The 22,344-nt window shown below is 42.5% G+C and overlaps 1 protein-coding gene across 2 annotated transcripts in view; it reads right to left on the bottom strand.

Annotated features, from left to right (window-relative positions):
• Positions 1-1,146: 1,146 nt before the first annotated feature.
• pstpip2 (proline-serine-threonine phosphatase interacting protein 2) overlaps positions 1,147-22,344 on the bottom strand; it is a 75,703-nt gene continuing 54,505 nt past the window's right edge. For both annotated transcript variants that reach the window (XM_060909031.1, XM_060909032.1), the window contains exons 9-15: positions 14,646-14,725; positions 12,383-12,481; positions 7,070-7,166; positions 6,880-6,952; positions 6,759-6,793; positions 6,603-6,669; positions 1,147-3,999 (exon numbers count right to left, since the gene is read on the bottom strand). In XM_060909031.1, the coding sequence (XP_060765014.1) occupies positions 6,614-6,669; positions 6,759-6,793; positions 6,880-6,952; positions 7,070-7,166; positions 12,383-12,481; positions 14,646-14,725 (440 nt within the window). In that variant the 3' untranslated portion in view covers positions 1,147-3,999; positions 6,603-6,613. The remainder of the gene's footprint in view (positions 4,000-6,602; positions 6,670-6,758; positions 6,794-6,879; positions 6,953-7,069; positions 7,167-12,382; positions 12,482-14,645; positions 14,726-22,344) is intronic.

Raw genomic sequence — 22,344 nt, 5'->3', positions numbered from 1 at the left:
AGGTCACATCATACCATCCTGTGGTTGATTATGAGATCATCTGGCCGACAGGTGATGAGCTCATGACATCATGTGTTGTCTGTCCATCATCGTCCACATTTCACAAAAATCGCTTCTTCTCTCTCAATCCTTCAGCAAATTTTATTGTTTTTGGCAGGAAGGTCGGTCCGCCTGGGGTGCGTATACATACCTTCTACCCAAATTTGCATAACTGCAATTAATAATGAAGATATGGAGTAATTAAGACCTGATGAGCAGTTTCCACACAAATCACTTCTTCACCGATTTTGATTCTTTCGGTCATGAAGGTAAGGGCACCTAGGGTGCATATAACTTCTACCCAGATTTGCTTAATTACAATTATTAATGAAGTTATGGACTAATTAAGCCTAAATGAGCAGTTCAACAAAAATCGCTTCTTCTTGGTCAATTCCTTGCCGTTTTGGATTCTTCTAGCAGATAGGTCGGTATTCCTAGGGTGGATATCGCTTGCAACATTTATTGCGCAAGGTGGTCCACCTTCTGGGCTAGATGGGGCCAGAGTGAGCCCCGCCATCATGGACAGTCTCGTTTTCTTAATAGCATACTCCAGGTGTTTTATTCGTGACATCACAGCATATCCTTCTATTTTTGGTAATATGTATCTCATCTCATCTCATTATCTCAAGCTGCTTTATCCTTCTACAGGGTCGCAGGCAAGCTGGAGCCTATCCCAGCTGACTACGGGCGAAAGGCAGGGTACACCCTGGACAAGTCGCCAGGTCATCACAGGGCTGACACATAGACACAGACAACCATTCACACTCACATTCACACCTACGCTCAATTTAGAGTCACCAGTTAACCTAACCTGCATGTCTTTGGACTGTGGGGGAAACCGGAGCACCCGGAGGAAACCCACGCGGACACGGGGAGAACATGCAAACTCCACACAGAAAGGCCCTCGCCGGCCCTGGGGCTCGAACCCAGGACCTTCTTGCTGTGAGGCGACAGCGCTAACCACTACACCACCGTGCCGCCCCGCCTGGTAATATGTATATAAATGGAAAATCCATCCATGTTATTTATGCTTGTGTATTTATTTAATCTCATCTTTGTTTGGCTGGAGCATGTCAGCATTTCCACCACAGGAGATCCACTACATCATGATGACCATCGGATTTTATTAAAGCAGGCAGTACAGGGCAGTTTAACAGCACAGCAGTCATTCAATCACAAGAAATTGTTCATGCTACTTTGTCTGTAAACAGATAAATCCAGAAACCTGATATGAACTTTTCATAAACACATTTTATCAGTTTGTTATTATTACAAAATACTACCGAAAAAAAAAAAATTACCAAATGTCTTCAGTCTTCACTCATGACTGTTTTGTTGTTTTGTCCTTGACATTACCACATTTGGCCATTTGAAAGTAAATAAAAAGAGAACTTTAAATAACCGAATTCAATAAAAAAATAAATAAGACAACAGTGTCTTGCATGACACTCTCAGAATAATCTGCTAAAAAGACAGAACTTGCAAATGAGGACACGCCCACTCAGAGTAAAATCCAGTGTATATTTACAATCATATCTACTTGTGCTATTTAAAGACCCACTGACACAACTTTTTACACCACGTAATATGTGTATTTATTGTTTTATTGCTGTACTGTGAAATAAAATATCCAAAACTCAACTTGAATAAAGGGTCGTCTTTGTAGAAAATCAAGAATTTCAGAGCCAACTGGTCAGCTGCCATATCTTTCTTTTCTTAAAATACTTCATGTATCTGATGTCATGATATGTAGCCTATGTTTTGTTCTTTCCCTGTAACTACCTGAGTTTCAAGAAGTGTAACCCCCCCCCACACACACACACATACTTTTAGTTTTGTTTTTTGTTTGTTTTTTGTTTGCTTGTTTGTCTTTTATACATTATGCATTGCTGTTTGGTGTGTAACAACGGTTTCTATGTGAAAGCAATAAAAATATATTAACAAAAAAAAAGAATTTCAGAGCCGATTTTGTGTTTTTTGCCCCGGCTTCTACAAGCGCCATGAGCCATTTGCCCGTTTTTGCCGCTAGGGCGAGTGACGTCACATCAGTGTATGTCGTTCTGGATTGCATGAAAACAAAACATGAAGCAGGGAAGCTATCGAGATTGTCTGCCCTCACGTCTATTAAAGATTCTGTTTAAACAGCATAATGTCTTAAACATATGGTCCTGGTCACGTCACACTATTGGTCCCACTCCAAAAAACATCATGTCTAAGCTCCTGTTAGATCATGTTAGATACAGTAGCTACCAGAAGTTTAGGTCATATTTATGCAGAAATATCAAAAACTCTAAAGGGTTCACAAACTTTCAAAACATGCCGGATGACATCTTATATCTATCACTCCACACATATATCATGTATATTATCCTAACTAAATATATGAAACAAGGTATTGGCCTTTCAGTTGTTGTACATTACTGGTATTGGCTGCTTTGGCCTATTGATAAGTAATATGCAATGGTATAAGATGCATTTGTGACGTTACAACAAATTTTAAACAACATACATGTATTGAATAACAACACATAGCCACGTACCCTGGCTCGTTCTCTTTTGGCAAAGGCACCACCGGACTTTCGCTTTTTGACCGCCCCTTCGGGGGGTCTGCTGTCATCTGTTTCTCTTTTGACAGATTGATTCGGCCCGGGCCTGTCAAACAACGTCGGCACAGCTGACTCCTCCAACACCAGTGGATAAGTTGGATCAAACGTTCTTCGAGTTCCGGACGACAAAGTGAAACAGTGCTCCTCGAAATGTGCTGAACAGAGACGTGACCATTTTGTTGACTTCCAGTTCGCACGTGTTTTGGAAACGTTTCTTACCCACTCTTTTGCTATTTCAGGGTGTTTTTTCCAAGGAAAGGAATGGAGTTTCACTCCTTCCGACGTGGTGTTAGAACACCCGTAAGCCACACATATAATCCCTTTTCGGTTAGACGCCATTTAACTTTTTCACGCAAGGAAATCACAACAACACCACAGCTCAATATCACAAGACTTGTGAGAACTGAACCAACATAGTGACTTGTAAACAAAAACGACACACCGATGTGACGTCACTTCCGGCATCTCTGAATGAGCCCAGTTCATATCCAGGTCAATCTCCCTGCGCGAAATTTAAAATTACTTCTGATGTTTAAAACGGACAGTTAAACCAAGAATTAAAACCAGAATTTATCTTTGGAGTCATATATTGTTTGTTTAAAAATTAATACGAAATGACTGTCAGTGGGTCTTTAACAGTTATTCCATGAAATCGAGTCGTATGTGAGCTGATAGCCGACGAGGCGCGTAGCACCGAGTTGACTATAAGCGATGTACGACGAGATTAAATGGAATAACTGTTTTACTCTATCCACATTCACTGGATTTTAAGAAATGGAGCATTTTTATTTTTTGCAAATTCGATAAATAAAAACTTTTATACAAAACGTCTGACGAAATCATTTCCGCTTAGCGGACACGTGACAAATTGCAAAAATAAAAAAAAAAAGATACGTTCTTACCATCAAATACTTTTATTCCATATTTTGTTGCTTTTTTTTTTGTATTTTTTGGGGTTTTGTTTTCGAGTAGTTTTTATTTCGTCCTCGGTTGGTTCAGCAACATGCTCCGTCCTTTTGTTTTTCTCTACTCACTGTATATGAGCTGATATCCTAGTAGTAGAGTAGCCAATCAGAGCGCACGATTGCTCATATCCAGTGAATGTGGATAAAATAATTTAAAATATGCATCATGAAGTTTTAATTATATTATTATTGCATGATTTTGATATTCAAACAGGCAAAAAAGGAAATAATTTATTCAACGGCCATATCAGTGTAGTGAAATACAGGATGTTCTTACTCTCTTCTTCTTCTTATTATTATTATTGTGCTGAATGTTTGGGGTGAATTCGAAGCGACACCCAGTGATCACCACATGGGTTAGTTAACATTGACACAGCAGGGAGGATTCTCTGCAATAGAACAACAACACAACATTAATACAATTACTACTACCACTACTACTAATAATAATCTCATCGACACATGAAGTACATTTCAAATCAGTATATACACACACAGTATGTGTACGTTATGAAGCAGCTCACTACAGTGCTAATGTAGCTAACAAGCAACTGAAGCTTACAGCTACCAGTTTAGCATTGCGCAAACTACATTTCTAAATCCTCCCTCACATGTTCTCCTCAGCAGGTTCTCCAGTATCTCAGATTAGCATAAAACGCAGACTCCAGCTTGAAACCAAGTCATTCCATGCCAGCATCGGGCTCGCGTAGGAGGCGTGGCCTACCTAAAGTTTTTGAAGTTATTTGGATGATAGTAGACCTCTTTGATGCTTATAAACAAAAAGACCAAAGTTGCCTAGCAACCTGTCACTTTTTGGTTATAATCTGAGAATTTTATTTAGATTCGACATGAGCTGAACTGTTATCCATTATCCACTGCTGTTATGGATTAGAGTTGGACTAAAAATAAAATTTGTAATATTATTCGGCGGGCGGCACGGTGGTGTAGTGGTTAACGCTGTCGCCTCACAGCAAGAAGGTCCTGGGTTCGAGCCCCGTGGCCGGCGAGGGCCTTTCTGTGCGGAGTTTGCATGTTCTCCTCGTGTCCGCGTGGGTTTCCTCCAGGTGCTCCGGTTTCCCCCACAGTCCAAAGACATGCAGGTTAGGTTAACTGGTGACTCTAAATTGAGCGTAGGTGTGAATGTGAGTGTGAATGGTTGTCTGTGTCTATGTGTCAGCCCTGTGATGACCTGGCGACTTGTCCAGGGTGTACCCCGCCTTTCGGCCGTAGTCAGCTGGGATAGGCTCCAGCTTGCCTGCGACCCTGTAGAACAGGATAAAGCGGCTAGAGATAATGAGATGAGATATTATTCGGCTATATTAACACTTGGTGTAACTTGAGAACATTCTTATGGCTTGGCATCCTGACCATGGCTAAATGATGCTAAGCAGTGACGTCTCATCGAAACTCAGAGCATTTATATTAGACAGAAACTGAAGATGTACAATTCTGCTGCCCCAAAACATGCCACTTAATTAAGACTTTTATTATACATTTAATAATAAAACCTAGCGATATTATAAACTGACGTTTCGACATCACTGATGTCAGAGTAAAATAAACAGTGTTTAAGTAAGTAATTAAAAGTCCCAAGGGAGTGCATCAAGTAAAAACCTTCGCCTCACAGCAAGAAGGTCCGGGTTCGAGCCCCGTGGCCGGCGAGGGCCTTTCTGTGCGGAGTTTGCATGTTCTCCCCGTGTCCGCGTGGGTTTCCTCCGGGTGCTCCGGTTTCCCCCACAGTCCAAAGACATGTAGGTTAGGTTAACTGGTGACTCTAAATTGACCGTAGGTGTGAGTGTGAATGGTTGTCTGTGTCTATGTGTCAGCTCTGTGATGACCTGGCGACTTGTCCAGGGTGTACCCCGCCTTTCGCCCGTAGTCAGCTGGGATGGGCTCCAGCTTGCCTGCGACCCTGTAGAAGGATAAAGCGGCTAGAGATAATGAGATGAGATGAGATTTTGGCTTTCTTGCTTGGATGAGCAACATCTCATAAATCAAACAGTCCAGCTTTCCAGTGCATTTTCATACAATAGTAAATTGGTTGCTCAAATCAGGAACGTCTCGGAGGCCATGCTCAATCCTAAGGCCAATAGTTGAGTGGTTTTTTTCAGCTAAGAAGTGAATTTATTTCATTTAACAATAAATTCACTTCTGAGCTGAAAAAAGCTAGCTTAGCTAAATGTTTCTGTTATATACTGGTACAACTCTTCGGTATGAATACAACCTAGCTATCTAGTGTTAGCTAGCTTGTTTTATTCATGTACATTTTAGCTGAGCTATGTAGGTTTCATCTCATCTCATCTCATTATCTCTAGCCACTTTATCCTGTTCTACAGGGTCGCAGGCGAGCTGAAGCCTATCCCAGCTGACTACGGGCGAAAGGCCGTCATCACAGGGCTGACACATAGACACAGACAACCATTCACACTCACATTCACACCTACGGTCAATTTAGAGTCACCAGTTAACCTAACCTGCATGTCTTTGGACTGTGGGGGAAACCGGAGCACCCGGAGGAAACCCACGCGGACAACATGCAAACTCCGCACAGAAAGGCCCTCGCCGGCCACGGGGCTCAAACCCGGACCTTCTTGCTGTGAGGCGACAGCGCTAACCACTACACCACCGTGCCGCCCCTATGTAGGTTTGTTAAAGCAATATAAATTTGTTAGCTTGTTAGCTAAGCTTGTGAGGCAGCAGGGGCATGGTCGAGTCGCGGTTTGTGAATGGAGGGTGGAGTCTTGTGAAGGAGTTGCGGAGATAAACATGCGCCTTTGTAGTTTACTAATAAATAGCTTGTGTTTCAGTGAGACCACGCATCCCTTCTGATTGCCTGTAAGCATAACCGTGTTCTGAACCAGACTTTGTCTTTAGCGTGTGGGATGATTTCGACTCGTGATGCTAAACTGGTTTCTTCCATTGCTTTCGCGTTAAGGCAGAAATTATGTACATTTCAATGGTCACATTAACTGTCTAACTATTTATATCTTACCTTATGCATCGTTAGTATCGAATTACGCTATATCCTGGATCATCTATAGTCGAATACACCACATCACCTGTGAAAATAGGAATATTATGCTGTAAATTAAGATCTCATACAGTGTAAAACAAAGTCAGAAACTATGAAAAGGTGCATTTTCCAGACCTCCTGTGTTTGGCGGTGGAGGCGCGGCTCCTCTCCTAAAGCCAGACACATTCCGATCGGTTATTCATTATTCATATGTAAAAAGGAAAACGGCTTAATAACAGAAGTGACACTGACGTACCAGGAGATGGATGGCGGCTGTCTGTTTGGCACTGTTCTCTGATTGCTGTAGAAATTTTCATATGGTACAGGAGCTGTGGACCAATCAGAAGCGAGATTGTTACTATCATTAATATGCAACTGGATGATCAAGCTCCACCCGTGCTCACCATATCGCTCGACAAAATAAGTTTGGGCACTGTGTGTATCACCTGGAGGTTTGTCTCCGGTTCTCCTCAGGTTGATGAAGTGCTCAATGTCCTCCTGAATGTCACACTGCTCCAGAGACTTCCTCACTTCCTCATAGAGCTGCAGTGAAATTGTCAACCGCCCCACCCCACACACACACACACCAAAGAAACACAGAATATCTAAGATTAGATATTTAACATGTTACAAGATATAAACAGACAAGCTGTGCTCAGCAGGCTTGAAGTTTATGTCACAAAATCACACTATATTATTAGATCATTCGTTGTGTACTTGACGATATAGTACCTGGACGTTTGTGAGGGAGTAAAGTGTTGAATCAATTGCTACCATTTTCGCAAAAAGGAAATGAAAGCTTGTTGCACAGAACCTGTTGAGCCATCAGAGGAACAGCCATGCGTTTTACAAGCATTTCCTTGGCATTCTTGCAGAGTGGATCACTTGGTATGTTCTGCTGAACCGACATGCCTACATTGCTACGCTCACTGTTGACTCAGTTTCATAAATCTCTCTGTCCTTTGTCTGTTCATGCCTAATGATACTCAAAGATTAGTGACAAATAAAAAAGGAAAAAGCCTTCTCTCTGTTGTGCCCTGGGGGCATTTATTTTTCTTGGTTTTTGCTTCACTTGTCCTCTTCAAGGAAAATGTCACTTCGAATCAATACAACATTCTTCTGACCTTTCTCATATGATGAAACATTATCCCGATGGGCGTGGTCTCCTTGAGGATAACTACCCCCATCCACAGGACACGAGGAATCACTGAATGGTTGTGATGAAGATGAAAATTATATAAATCATATGCCAACATCTTCACACGTACCACATCTCAACCTAACTGAACAACACCTATGGGAGATTTTGGAGTGACATGTTAGACAATGCTCTCTACCACCACCATCATCAAAACACTAACTGAGGGAATATCTTTTGGGAGAACAGTGTTCATCACTCCAGTAAATTTCCAGACAACTGACAACTCTTGGTGGCTCAGAAGTTTAACATATTTTATGTCCTTTTACTGGGTTGTTACTTTCTACATTGCTTTCTATATTTGTCCAATGCAACTCTGCCACATCCTGTGTTCCTGTGTTCAATGCAATTCTGTGTCAACACACCAACACAACTTTCTGTACCTGACAGGTATTAGTAAATGAACTGATTTCAAATTATGTTTTACAGTTTTTGCATTGGGCATGATCACTTTTCTTTTTATACTCAGGAAAAATAGCCTCCTTTACAAGGATTAACTGGCACCAAGGCCTGCTTTTTGAGGACATGCACCATGGTCATTCCTTTGTTACAAGGACTGAATGACACCAAAGCCATGCCTTCTTTACAGGGACTGACTGGCACCAAAGCCACAAGTAGTAAGGCCACTCCTCTTGCGCTCTGACTGACTGGCACCAAAGCCACAGTTTTACAGGGTCTGACAGGTACCAAGGCCATGAGTAGCAAGGCTACTCCTCTTGCGCTCTGACTGACTGGCACCAAAGCCACACCTTTACAGGGTTTGACAGGTACCAAGGCCATGCATTCACAGGAGGACTGACAGGCACCAAGACTACAGTTCCTTTACAAGGACTGACAGACAAAGAATCCACAACTCCTTTAAGGCAACCAATAGGGACCAAGGCCACATCTCCTTTACAGGGTATGACTAGCATGAAGGCCACCTCTCCTTTGCCAGGACGTACAGTAAAAATAACCCCCATCTTCTTTACAGGGACTGACTAGGACCAAGACGATATTTCCTTTACAGGGACTGTTTGGCACCAAGGCCATGCCTCCTTTACAGGGTATGTCTGGCATGAAGGCCACTCCTCCTTTGCAAGGATTGCCAGTCAAATGAGCCCACACCTTTACAGAGACTGACAAGAATCAAGGCTACACTTCCTTTACAGGGACTGTTTGGCACCAAAGGCCAAGCCTCCTTGGCACCAAAGGCCAAGCCTCCTTTGCAAGGACTGCCAGTTAAACAGTCCCCACCTTCTTTACAGGGACTGACAAGAATCAAGGCTACACTTCCTTTACAGGGACTGTCTGGCACCAAAGACCAAGTGTCCTTTACAAGGACTGGCAGTTAAACAGCCCCCACCTTCTTTACAGAGACCGATGAGAACCAAGACTACACTTCCTTTACAGGGACTGGCTGGCATCAAGAATCAAGGCTACACTTCCTTTACAGGGACTGTTTGGCACCAAAGGCCAAGCCTCCTTGGCTCCAAAGGCCAAGCCTCCTTGGCACCAAAGGCCAAGCCTCCTTTGCAAGGACTGCCAGTTAAACAGTCCCCACCTTCTTTACAGGGACTGACAAGAATCAAGGCTACACTTCCTTTACAGGGACTGTCTGGCACCAAAGACCAAGTGTCCTTTACAAGGACTGGCAGTTAAACAGCCCCCACCTTCTTTACAGAGACCGATGAGAACCAAGACTACACTTCCTTTACAGGGACTGGCTGGCATCAAGGCCATGTCTTATTTACAGGAACTAATAGGCAAAGAGGCAATGCCTGTATAGGATCTGACTGTGATGACACCTCCTTTACAAGGACAAACTGGTACCAAGACCATGCCTCATTTGTGGAGACTACCTAGCACCAAGACTACACTTACTTTATAAGGCTGACTAGCACAAAAGACCCATCTCTCTAACAGGGATTGAGAGGAACCAAGACAGGAACCTTCACTGAAGGTAATAATGGGCACTAAGGCCATGCCTTCTTTATGGGGACTGGCTGGTAATAAGGACACACTTCCATTATGGGGATTGGCTGGCATCAGGGCCATGCCTTCTTTATGGGCATGGTGACTGACTGGCAAAGATGTCATGCCATGCCTTCACGGGGAATTACTTTATTTCAGGTCATTTCTGAGTAAAAGTATACTAATAATGAAAGAACTGTGCATGTATGTTTGTTCTTTCCAGTAGAGAAAAGAAACTTCCAGATCCATTTAGTAATCATCGCTAAATGTTGTTCTGTCCAACACATGCTGTTATGAATTGTAAATAATGAGAATGGTGAGCGGTTGAACGCTGTATCAGCGTTCCAAGACCTACAGCGGAGAGCTGAAACCGTGGATAGTAGCAAATGCCATATATAATAAATACATACTTACAATAGTTTAATTTATAAATTACACACAATAAGACATCAACAACAATGGCTAATAATAAAATAAAGCAGTTATAACAATATACTGGAATAAAAGTTACGTGAATGTGGTTTGTCTCTTGAATGAATGAAATTCTGATGTTTCTGCATATTTTCAGGCTGTGGTAAACCACGGATAATTGAAACTGTGGTTACCGAATGAGCAGATGCTCTTTTTGTGTTTAGACTGTGTCTGTGGTTATCCGTCACTTTGCTACGTTTGCTATGAATTATCACAAAACCTGAAGGCCCTTCACAATGCCAGCTAAAGTGCCAATGTGTGGAGTAACATGCACAGGATGCTGAGACGTTTCCTGTGTTTGGAAGATTTACGTCATCTTTTCGAACCACTGCTCAGTTTGGTCTAGATGAGTTCACAGACTTGTGCAAAGCGATTGACAGTGGCTCACTTGTTGACTTTTCCGGAAACAGGAAGAAGATCCTGATCATTCAGAATGCAGCATAGTTATGCTTGTTTTTTTTCAGGACAGCGGTGGTATTGTCAAGATTCAAACTTTCAATTTTATTTCAATAAAATGAATCTGTACTCAGCTGCAACACTCGGAAACTTGTGGTTTTTGCCCTCAACCCAGTTTTGCTCAGCATATTGGAAAATTACATCCGCAGAGTTTTTCTGTCTGAGAAGAAAAAAAAATCCCTTTGATTCATTGAGAGGGAGGGGGACGGGGAGTCACTTTTAAATAAATGTTTTACTTGTCTGCTAATAAACCTGTAATATTAATCAAAGTTAGGTGAAAAAAATACAAGAGAAAATAACTTGCATACGAATAATTGTTTTCACAAACGTTCTTAAAATATCGACCATTCACCCATTGACTCATTGTGAATCAATTTTCCATTCATCACCATCAAGAGTAGAAAGTTTTTTGTTTTTTTAGCCTTTTGTACAAAAGGTTAAAAATGGAAAAAAAAGTCACAATAAAAGTAAAAAATGCTTTAAAGCTTTACAGATTTCAGTATGAGCACAAAAAGTGCCTATTGGGACACACACAAAAAAAATCTAAACTATTCACACACCTCTTACAGTAATGATTCAGTCATCTATAGAGCACGATTTTAATTTTTGGTGCATCATGGAGCCAAGATTTTTTGCGAGCTAATTCACTAACCAGTGTTGTTATCAACTGTTGTAAAAGCAGAAGCCTCATCTCATCTCATCTCATTATCTCTAGCCACTTTATCCTGTTCTACAGGGTCGCAGGCAAGCTGGAGCCTATCCCAGCTGACTACGGGCCGAAAGGCGGGGTACACCCTGGACAAGTCGCCAGATCATCACAGGGCTGACACATAGACACAGACAACCATTCACACTCGCATTCACACCTACGGTCAATTTAGAGTCACCAGTTAACCTAACCTGCATGTCTTTGGACTGTGGAGGAAACCGGAGCACCCGGAGGAAACCCACGCGGACACGGGGAGAACATGCAAACTCCGCACAGAAAGGCCCTCGCCGGCCACAGGGCTCGAACCCGGACCTTCTTGCTGTGAGGCGACAGCGCTAACCACTACACCACCGTGCCACCAGCAGAAGCCTTGTCTCATCTCATCTCATTATCTCTAGCCACTTTATCCTGTTCTACAGGGTCGCAGGCAAGCTGGAGCCTATCCCAGCTGACTACGGGCGAAAGGCGGGGTACACCCTGGACAAGTCGCCAGGTCATCACAGGGCTGACACATAGACACAGACAACCATTCACACTCACATTCACACCTACGCTCAATTTAGAGTCACCAGTTAACCTAACCTGCATGTCTTTGGACTGTGGGGGAAACCGGAGCACCCGGAGGAAACCCACGTGGACAACATGCAAACTCCGCACAGAAAGGCCCTCGCCGGCCACGGGGCTCGAACCCGGACCTTCTTGCTGTGAGGCGACAGCGCTAACCACTACACCACCGTGCCACCAGCAGAAGCCTTGTATTACATATATGTCACATTGCTACCCGTTTTGAAATAAATAAGAGCATGTGAGAGATGAGGAAGTTTTCAACTTCTTGTTGATGGTGATATGGAGGACAGGCATATCTGAGCAGTCAAAATTTTGAAAAAATGATAGCAATAGCACTGCACCACATATTACTGAATATCACATTAAAAGCTTTAATGTTGATATGACAAGCTGGTATTGTGTTACCTCATCACTGGTCACACACTGCTGCGAGAGCTGATTCAGGTGAGTCCACACGACATTCCGCAGCACACTGATCCTCTCCACTTCTTGTTTCTCGAATATCTAAACACAGATACCGAAAACTAAATTACAACACCAATTCCAAAAAAGTTGACACACTGTGTAAAACATAAATGTGAAGATTTCCCAAATCATGGAAACCCTATATTTCATTGACAAAGACAACATGTCAAATGTTGAAACTGAGAAATTTTATTGTTTTTTGAAAATGATATGCTCATTTTGAATTTGATGTCAGCATCACATTTCAGAAAAGTTGGGACAGGGGCAACAAAAGACTGAAAAAGTTGTGTAATGCTAAAAAAAAAAATGAACTAATTTGCTTAATTGGCAACAGGTCAGTAACATGATTGGGTATAAAAAGAGCATCCCAGAGAGGCGGAGTCTCTCAGAAGTAAAGATGGGGAGGGGTTCAGTGAAAGATTGCGTGGGCAAACAATACAACAATTTAAGAATAACGTTCCTCAATGTATAATTGCAAAGAATTTGTGGATCACATCATCTATGGTACATAATATCATTAAAAGATTCAGAGAATCTGGAGGAATCTCTGTATGCAAGAGACAAGGCTGAAAACTGACATTGGATGCCTGTGATTTTCAGGCCTTCAGGCGGCACAGCATTAAAAGCAGATACGTGTCTGTAGTGGAAATCACTGTATGGGCTCAGGAATACTTCAAAAAACTCGTATGTGAAAACAGTTCATTACTGCATCCACAAACGCAAGTTAAAACCAGATGTAAACAATATCCAGAAACACCACCACCTTCTCTGGGCCCGAGCTCTTTTACGATGGACTGAGGCGAAGTGGAAAACTGTCCCGAGGTCTGATGAATCAAAATTAGAAATTCTTTTTAGAAATTATGGACACCGCGTCCTCCAGGCTAAAGAGGAGAGGGACCATCCAGCTTGTTCTCAGTGTACAGTTCAAACGCCAGCATCTGTGATGGTATGAGGGTGTATTAGTGCACATGACATGGGTAGCTTGTACATCTGGGAAAGCATCATTAATGCTGAATGGTCTCTGCACTGGCTCCCAGTGAGCTATAGAATTGACTTTAAGGCATTACTTCTTCTATTTAAAACATTAAATGGGATGGGACCCAGCTACCTACTGGATATGTTTCAATTATATGCACCAACTAGGTCTCTAAGATCACAGGAGAAAAACTTGCTAGTAATACCAGCTGTCAAAACGAAGTGTGGTGAAGCAGCCTTTAGTTGCTATGCTGCTAAGCTTTGGAACCGACTTCCAGATGAGATCAAAAATGCTCCTACTGTTGTTAGTTTTAAATCCAGGCTCAAGACAAAGCTGTTTTCAGATGCTTTCACTTGATTAATTTTTACCTAAAGTGTAATTAATTTCCTTTAACATAATTTCTTTTAATTTTGATTTTAATGATTTCACTTTTACTTTAATTCTTTGTTACTGTTCTTATGCTTTTATTTTTTGTGAAGCACATTGAATTGCCTGTGTGTATGAAATGCGCTATACAAATAAACTTGCCTTGCCTTGCCTGAATGATATATACACATTTCAGAGCAATATGCTGCCATCCAGACAAAATCTTTTTCAGGGAAGGCCTTCCTTCTTTCAGCAAGACAATGACACCACTTTCTGCACATATTAAAACTGCATGGCTCCATAGTAAGAGTCCGGGTGCTAAACTGGCCTGCCTGCAGTCCAGACCTGTCTCCCATTTAAAACATTTGGTGCATTATGAAGCGCAAAATATGACAAAGGAGACCTCGAACTGTTGAGCAACTGAAATTGTATATCAGGCAAGAATGGGGCAACATTTCTCTTTCAAAATTACAGCAATTTCAAATTCAATTCCCAAACGTTTACAGTGTTGTTAAAAGTAGAGGTGATGCAACACAGTAGTTACGGTAACACTTCTCCTGTCCCAACTTTTTTGAAACGCATATATTTAAAAAAAAAAAGTCTCAGTTTCAACATTTGATATGTTGTTTTTGTACCATTTTCAATGAAATATAGGGTTTCCGTGATTTGCAAATCTTCACATTCTGTTTTTATTCATGTTTTACAGACCATCCCAACTTTTTTGGAACTGGGGTTATACTTAAAAACTGTAATCACTGGCAAATTGCTGTGGTATAAAAGGAGTAAAACACTTCAGGACGTACTATTATAGGAAAACCAATCTGCTCTGTGTGTGTGTGTGTGTCTGTCTGTCTGTCTTACCTCACAAGTTTTAGCATGCTCATTCAGCCACTCCTCTTGCACCTTTCCCAATGCAAGTACATTCTGGTTATAAACTCTATCTGTATGAGACACACCCAAGATTACACTCCAGCGCTATGTACCTAGACGTGTATAGATATTTCTGTACATACTAACACAGAAGGGTGACAAACTAAAGAGAAAAACAGTGGCTCTGTTATGCTGTGGGGGGCATTTATTTATTGATTTTCTGGCATGCTTTGAATCCATCTCATCTCATCTCATTATCTCTAGCTGCTTTATCCTGTCCTACAGGGTCGCAGGCAAGCTGGAGCCTATCCCAGCTGACTACGGGCGAAAGGCAGGGTACACCCTGGACAAGTCGCCAGGTCATCACAGGGCTGACACATAGACACAGACAACCATTCACACTCACACTCACACCTACGCTCAATTTAGAGTCACCAGTTAACCTAACCTGCATGTCTTTGGACTGTGGGGGAAACCGGAGCACCCGGAGGAAACCCACGCGGACACGGGGAGAACATGCAAACTCCGCACAGAAAGGCCCTCGCTGGCCACGGGGCTCGAACCTGGGCCCTCTTGCTGTGAGGCGACAGCGCTAACCACTACACCACCGTGCCGCCCTGCTTTGAATCCATGTCATTGCAAATCAGTACTGTGGTTCTCCTGGCTGATACCCTTTATCCTGTGATGAAACATTATTATCCTGATGGGCGTGGTCTCTTCCACAGTGACCCTGTGCCCATCCACATGAGAGTTCACTGAATATTTTCAGCCTCATGAAACCAATGTAAATCATTTGCTATGGCCTCCACATAACCCAGATCTTTGAACACCTATGAGACATTTTGGAGCAAAAGCACTGTCCACAACCTTCATCATCATCTTCATCAAAACACCCACTGAGGGAAAATATTTGGAAGCACAGCGTTCATCACTTTTGGACTGTTCCAGAAACTAGCAGAATCATTTCCAAGGGCCACTGAAGCTGTTCTGGCGACTTGTGGTGGCCCTAACACATTTTATGGTATGTTTTTCCTTTAATCTGTCACCAGTCTCATCAATTCACATACACTGTTTTATTTCCATGGGTCTGTCTCAGAAACTGGGTACTGTGGGGGTACCCCACTAAATATACTCACAGTCAATAAACTATACGGTTTTGAATGGTGATGTTGGTTTTAATTTGAAATAAAATGATGAAAGAAATAATACAGATAAAACTAAATCTTTGATGTGAATACTCTATTCAGAATTTGGCAAAAATTCTGCAAATTTGTGGAAAAATGGCGGCTTGATCTGGGACATGATAAATGGTTGACTACATCGCGTTCCCTTAAAAAGGTTGTAGTCCACTGAAAAGTCTACAGTTATCACTGATTGTATTTTAAGTTGTAACTTTATGCACCTAAGGATCGGTGCGCTCACAGAATAATCATAACCGTAATAAAACATCATGCAAAATATTTGATCACCGTTGTAACTCTGTTTTCTGCAAACCCAAAACCAATACGGTCGTGTGTTTTGATCTAAACGGAAAGCCTCAGGGTCAAGGTCACTACCTCACCAAAAGTAGTAACTTAAAATCACTACGCCATATAAACATTTAGTTATAAATCTGCGATTTTTTTTTTTTTTTAAAGATATTTTTTTGGGCTTCTTTCACCTTTATTGGATAGGACAGTGTAGAGACAGGACAGGAAATGATCAGGAGAGAGAGACGGGGAGGGATCGGGAAATGACCTCGGGCCGGAATCGAACCCGGGTCCCCGGACCCACGGCACGGCGCCCCAGCCACCCGAGCCATGACGCCCCCGCGATTTTGTTTTTTAAAACGAAAGCTGAAAGTTAGGTATAGAATATGTTTCTTACAGAATGTGTTACGATGGTAGCTGGTCTTGTATGAATTTCTGAGCTATAAAATGAGTTGTGGTCTATTTTTTACCGTAGTGTGTTATTTGTGTGCAGGGAAGGACACACATTAACAATTTGCATGTGTAGAATGGAATTTTCCACTCCAGCAGTTAGAAGTTGATCGTGCTTCCATTTGCGGTCTTTCTGTTACGCGGGTGATCTGTTCGGACGTTATCGCTGAAAAGGTGAGTTTTGACGGTTTTATTTTGTTTCAGTCTTGCAGTATAAGGCAATAGAATGTTTCTTTTTCATCTTACTTTCATATTTCGTAGTGTTTGCGTATTTTTGGCCAATATTTTGCAACCATGGTCAATTTAGATCGAACTTTTTATAGACTCTACGGCCAGTCATTTTGCCCCGCCCCCGCCTCGCGCTCCGTCCGGTGCGGTAGCGATGTCCCGTTGCTTGTGCGCTGCAGCAGAGACCCGCGCGACCTTCAGCCGGTACAGTCGCTGTTCTTTTACCACCGCCGTTATTCTCATCTTTCCGGTGTGTTCTTGATTTTTCCATTGTGTCCTATTTCACCATATCAAATCCCCAAAATGTATCATATTATTCATATTTAAGTGAATAATCAATTCAGTCATCATAACTTGGCATTTTTAACCCAAGCAATCAAAAAGAGGAAATTTATTCGATATTTTCACTCATCTGTGAAGGAGGGGCTTTAATTCTTCATGATGGAGTTATTTTATATGGAAATCAATTACAGGCTCGAAAAGCCTTTCAGTTCAGTGTTTTTCCAAGACGGCTGCCACTGAGAAATCCTCTGAGAGTTTCTGACTTGAAATCCACAAAAATCACAGCTAAGGGTTTCTATCCTTTTTTCTTTTACGTATAATCGTTTGTTGCAGTACCTTGGTACTCACGATTTTTATTTATTTCTTTATATTTCCTCGTAATCCCTCCGAAAAATTCATGTAAAATTTCTCTGAGGATTTCAGTGTCCATCTCGAACCAGCCATTTTTAACACACGGAGTGGTACAGCTCAATAGGCGGGCCCGGCTCGATGGCCGGGCCTTTGGGGGCCGGGCCCGCCCATTTAGTCACATGGGCCCGCCCTAGTGTGGGCCCACCCACCCTGTCATAGGCTAGGGCCAACAGCTTAACACAATATTTAAAATAAATAAATAAATAAATAAATAAATAAATCGCAGGCTACTACAATTAAACGCTTTTTTTTTTTAAAAAAAGGGCATAATATTAAAGAAAAAGTCCTTAATTTAAAATGTGTATACATGACACACTGTTTTCTTAACGTTTCGGCCTGCACCCATCTCGTCAGCCCTGCGCTGTCATGCACTTGGCGTTTGATTTGCAAACTAAGCACTGGAGGTAAGAAACTGGTTTTGACGTTTCAGTTAACCTACAAAACACATCTGTATTAAAGATTAATGTTGTCATGCTTCACAAAACTAGATTTGAGACAGAAAACTTTTAATGCGCATGGTTTCACTTAGAAGGGATTCAGTTACTGCAGTTAGGCTTTGTGCAGGGAGGATGAGTGTGATGTAATCTTCTGTTGCGCACTCTTAATTGTAAATATCAATCTTAATTTGCTGTCAACATTGATCACAATCATCCGTTTGCGCATTCAGTGTTGGGTATTCGGAACGAGTTTACAACATGACTCGTGCGCAAACGGAATGCTGCCAATATTCCGTATGAAACGGAATATTCCCTGCAAATGCGCTCAGTGACGGACAATATATAGCAGCGGAACAGGGTGTCTGAAGAGCTCAAAATACACCATTTTAGAGTGTTTTTTTCAAAAAATTTCTTCCGGGGGAGCATGCCCCCGGACCCCCCTAGTGCCCACCCCCAGCCAGTGCAATGCCCAGCTACTAGACCACTTCTGCCGCTGGGTCTGTCAATAGGCCCGCACCCTTTGGCTTGTTTGGGACAGGAGTTTTGGTTTCCCTGACAGTGTGTTTCTGAAGTTTGTAAATGTACGTATGTTGGAAATTTTAAAGCTATAGGGAACTTCTCTGTCTCAGTGAACGACTGATTTGGGGAAGGGGGCAGTGTTGAGTAGTGCCACTCATATTCAAATATGCCACTTTTTTTTTTTAGAGCCTGTAGTAGACACCAGCTGTATTTCTCTTTTACTCGTCTACTACAGCTTAATGTTTTTATAGTCTGCAATTATCTTAGGTTAGTTCATGTGAAATCCTGACCTTGCATTATTGCTGTATGTGTAACATTTGTGGTAGAATCTGATTGGATTAGTTGGTCAGTAGAGTAAGCGCATTCTAGTGAGAAAAATGAGACTTTCTGTATTTACTGTTCTTGTAGTGTGCTTTCTAGTAAAATGAACAGATTGAAGACAAGAGGGTTGAATTTAGCTCACCTCAATGTGTGTAGCCTCCGAAATAAGGTACATGATCTATCACGGATGATGAAACAGAATAATGTACACATAATGGCTGTAATAGAAACACATTTGGACAACACAATAACAGATGGACAGGTGTGCATAGAAGGGTATAATCTGTTGAGAAGAGATAGGAATGGAAGGGGAGGAGGTGTAGCCTTGTACACTACCAGTACCATAGTTGCCAGCATTAGAGAAGATCTCATGTTACCCTCAGTGGAAGCACTTTGCATTCAGCTTCATTTACCACATGTTAAACCTTTACTAGTCACAGTGTTGTATAGGCCGCCCAGTGCAAATGCTAAATATTGGGAAAATGTTGAATTATTGTAAGATAAAGTTACAGCTGAACAACAGGAAGTATATGTACTTGGTGACTTTAAAGGAACAGTCCACCGTACTTCCATAATGAAATATGCTCTTATCTGAATTGAGACGAGCTGCTCCGTACCTGTCCGAGCTTTGCGCGACCTCCCAGTCAGTCAGACGCAGTCAGACGCGCTGTCACTCCTGTTAGCAATGTAGCTAGGCTCAGCATGGCCAATGGTATTTTTTGGGGCTGTAGTTAGATGCGACCAAACTCTTCCGCGTTTTTCCTGTTTACATAGGTTTATATGACCAGTGATATGAAACAAGTTCAGTTACACAAATTGAAACGTAGCGATTTTCTATGCTATGGAAAGTGCGCACTATAATGACAGGCGTACTAACACCTTCTGCGCGCTTCGGCAGTGCATTGATACAGAGCTCAGATATCAAAACAAAAGGTCATACAAGAACTTTGATGAGGACGCTTTCCTGTCTGACATACAAGCTGCGCCATGGCATCTGGTATATAACTTTGATGATAGTGATCAGGCAACAGACATTTTTACGGATATTCTACAAGGTATTTGTGATAAACTTGCTCCTGTTAGAAAATTCACTGTCAGATCAACTTCAGCTCCTTGGCTAACTTTGGACATTCAGGAATTGATGAAGTTACGGGATGACGCCAAGAGAGAAGCCAAGATGTCTGGACTAGAATCTGATTACGCAGTATATCGGAAACTTCGTAACAGGGTAGTGTCAGAAGTCCGAAAGGCAAAAACCTGCTTTTACAGGGAGAGGTTTGACTCATGCTCAGGAAACCCAAGGCAGACGTGGAACACCATCAATTCCCTGTTAGGGAGAAAACACACAGTGAGTCCAGCTTGTGTACAGGCAGATGGGAGACTGCTGAGTAAACCTCAGGACATAGCGGAACACTTTGCCAAGGAGCTGAAGTTGTCCTCTTCTATGAGGACAAGGTTGCCAAACTTCGTTCCTCCATGGACCGTACCCAAGTTGACGCAGTTGCTTCAAGTCCCAACCAGGGATCTTTTACATTTCAAACTGTGGCTGGGAGAGATGTACGCAAAGTTTTGTTATGGCTCCCTGACGATAAAGCACCAGGCCAGGATGGCATTGACAATAAACTGCTCAAGATTAGTGCTGGGAGTATAGCTGAACCAATAGCGTACATCATCAATTTGTCATTCATAACAGCAAAGTTCCCTTCTCGATGGAAACAGGCCAAAGTGGTTCCTATCCCCAAGGATACCAGTAAACCTCTGTCAGGATCAAACTTACGCCCAGTAAGTCTACTTCCAGCATGCGGAAAAGTGTGTGAGATAATAGCAAGTGAGCAGATAGTATCCTACCTTTCCCAGTCTGGTCTTCAATCAGAAGCACAGCATGCCTATAGGAAATACCATTCCACCGAAGCAGTACTTCTAAAGATGACCGACGAATGGCTACACAGTATGGACAACGGCATGATGACGGCTGTGGTTCTGTTGGACTACAGTGCAGCATTTGATCTTGTAGATCATGGTCTTCTGTTGAACAAGCTCATATTGTTCGGTTTTTCTGAGGAGACTGTCACCTGGATACAGTCATACCTGTCAAATCGATCTTGGCAGGTATATGTCAATGGATCCCACAGCAAAGAGCGAACCTTACAGTGTGGTGTCCCACAGGGAAGCTGTCTTGGGCCGCAGTTATATAACATTTATGTGAATGACATGGCAATGGTCACAGAAAATGGTGAACTTGACCAATGTGCAGATGACAGCACGGTTCAGACAGCAGGACGTACAGTGAACGACATCAGAACAAAAACTGAAGTCGACCTAGAGAATGTCGCGAAATGGTCCGACAACAACTTGCTTAAGTTGAACAATGGGAAAACAAAATCGATGCTAGTGGGAACAACCAAGCGAACAGGGAAAGTACCACCGCTAGAACTAGAGCTCAGGGGACAACAGTTGGAGCAGGTCCCAGCCGTAAAGCTGTTAGGAGTACATGTAGATCAGCACCTGACCTGGGACTGTCGCATAAGTCACTAACGCTACGTTCACACTGCAAGGCTTAATGCTCAATTCCGATTTTTTTGTGAAATCCGATTTTTTTGTGAGGTCGTTCACATTAACAAATATATGCGACTTGTATGTGATCCTCAGTATGAACGAAAAGCGACCTAAAAGTGTTCCGCATGCGCACTGCAGGATACGACGACGTCACACGCAGTGAGCATGGCCAGTGTTTACGGAAGTAAAACCGCCCGGTTGCGGTATGACCCATCCAATCTAGCTTGAATAGCTGTATCCCCCCAAATGGAAATCAGCTCCCTAACCTCTGCGTCCTTCCATTGAGAAGATTCAGAAACTTCACAGCCCGAAGCGTCCCTCGCATTGATGTCATGCGCAGGGGCGCAGATACGTTTTTTGAGCTGGGGGGGGACAAAAAACGGGGGGGGGACAAAGCTGCCAGCAAACCAACCCCAACATGCCTGTCAAACTTGTTGTTAGTAACCATAGCAACCAAGCTCGAGCTCGCAACCTGTGCAGTCTGCGCAGCTCAACCAACCGAATATCAGTCTTTGTTTTGTTTTATGTGAGTTGTTGCAACTATATGTAGGCTATACACTGCTGTGCACCTCAATAAACCGAATGGTAATTAGTCTTTTGATTTTTCCGTGAGGTTTGCCTTATGCAAAGAAAGACAGCATAAACGTTTTTTCCTCCCTATAAGTAGGGGGGACCGAACGAGGTGAATTTAAATATGACTCGTCCCACCCTCTATCTGCGCCCGTGATTATGCGCCATGTTGTTGTAACTTTTTTTGAGAGACCCGCCGCCTACTTCAGCGCAGAATAGTGACGTTTGTGGCTTGTTGATGACGTGTAAGTCGGATGAATGCGACCTGGCGGTTCAGACTGAAGTCGCATATGAAAAGAGCGGATAGGGATCGGAATTAGGACCACATATCCAAACGGCCTGGGTCGGATTTGAAAAAATCGGATCTGTGTCGTTCATATTGTCAATAAAAGATCGGATACAGGTCACATATGGGCGAAAAGATCGGATTTGAGTCACTTCAGCCTG

This window comes from Neoarius graeffei, chromosome 25 (assembly GCF_027579695.1).
Source record: "Neoarius graeffei isolate fNeoGra1 chromosome 25, fNeoGra1.pri, whole genome shotgun sequence".
Taxonomy (NCBI): domain Eukaryota; kingdom Metazoa; phylum Chordata; class Actinopteri; order Siluriformes; family Ariidae; genus Neoarius; species Neoarius graeffei.
Note: the sequence above shows the minus strand (reverse complement) of the source record. Positions and strands in the feature narration are given on the sequence as shown.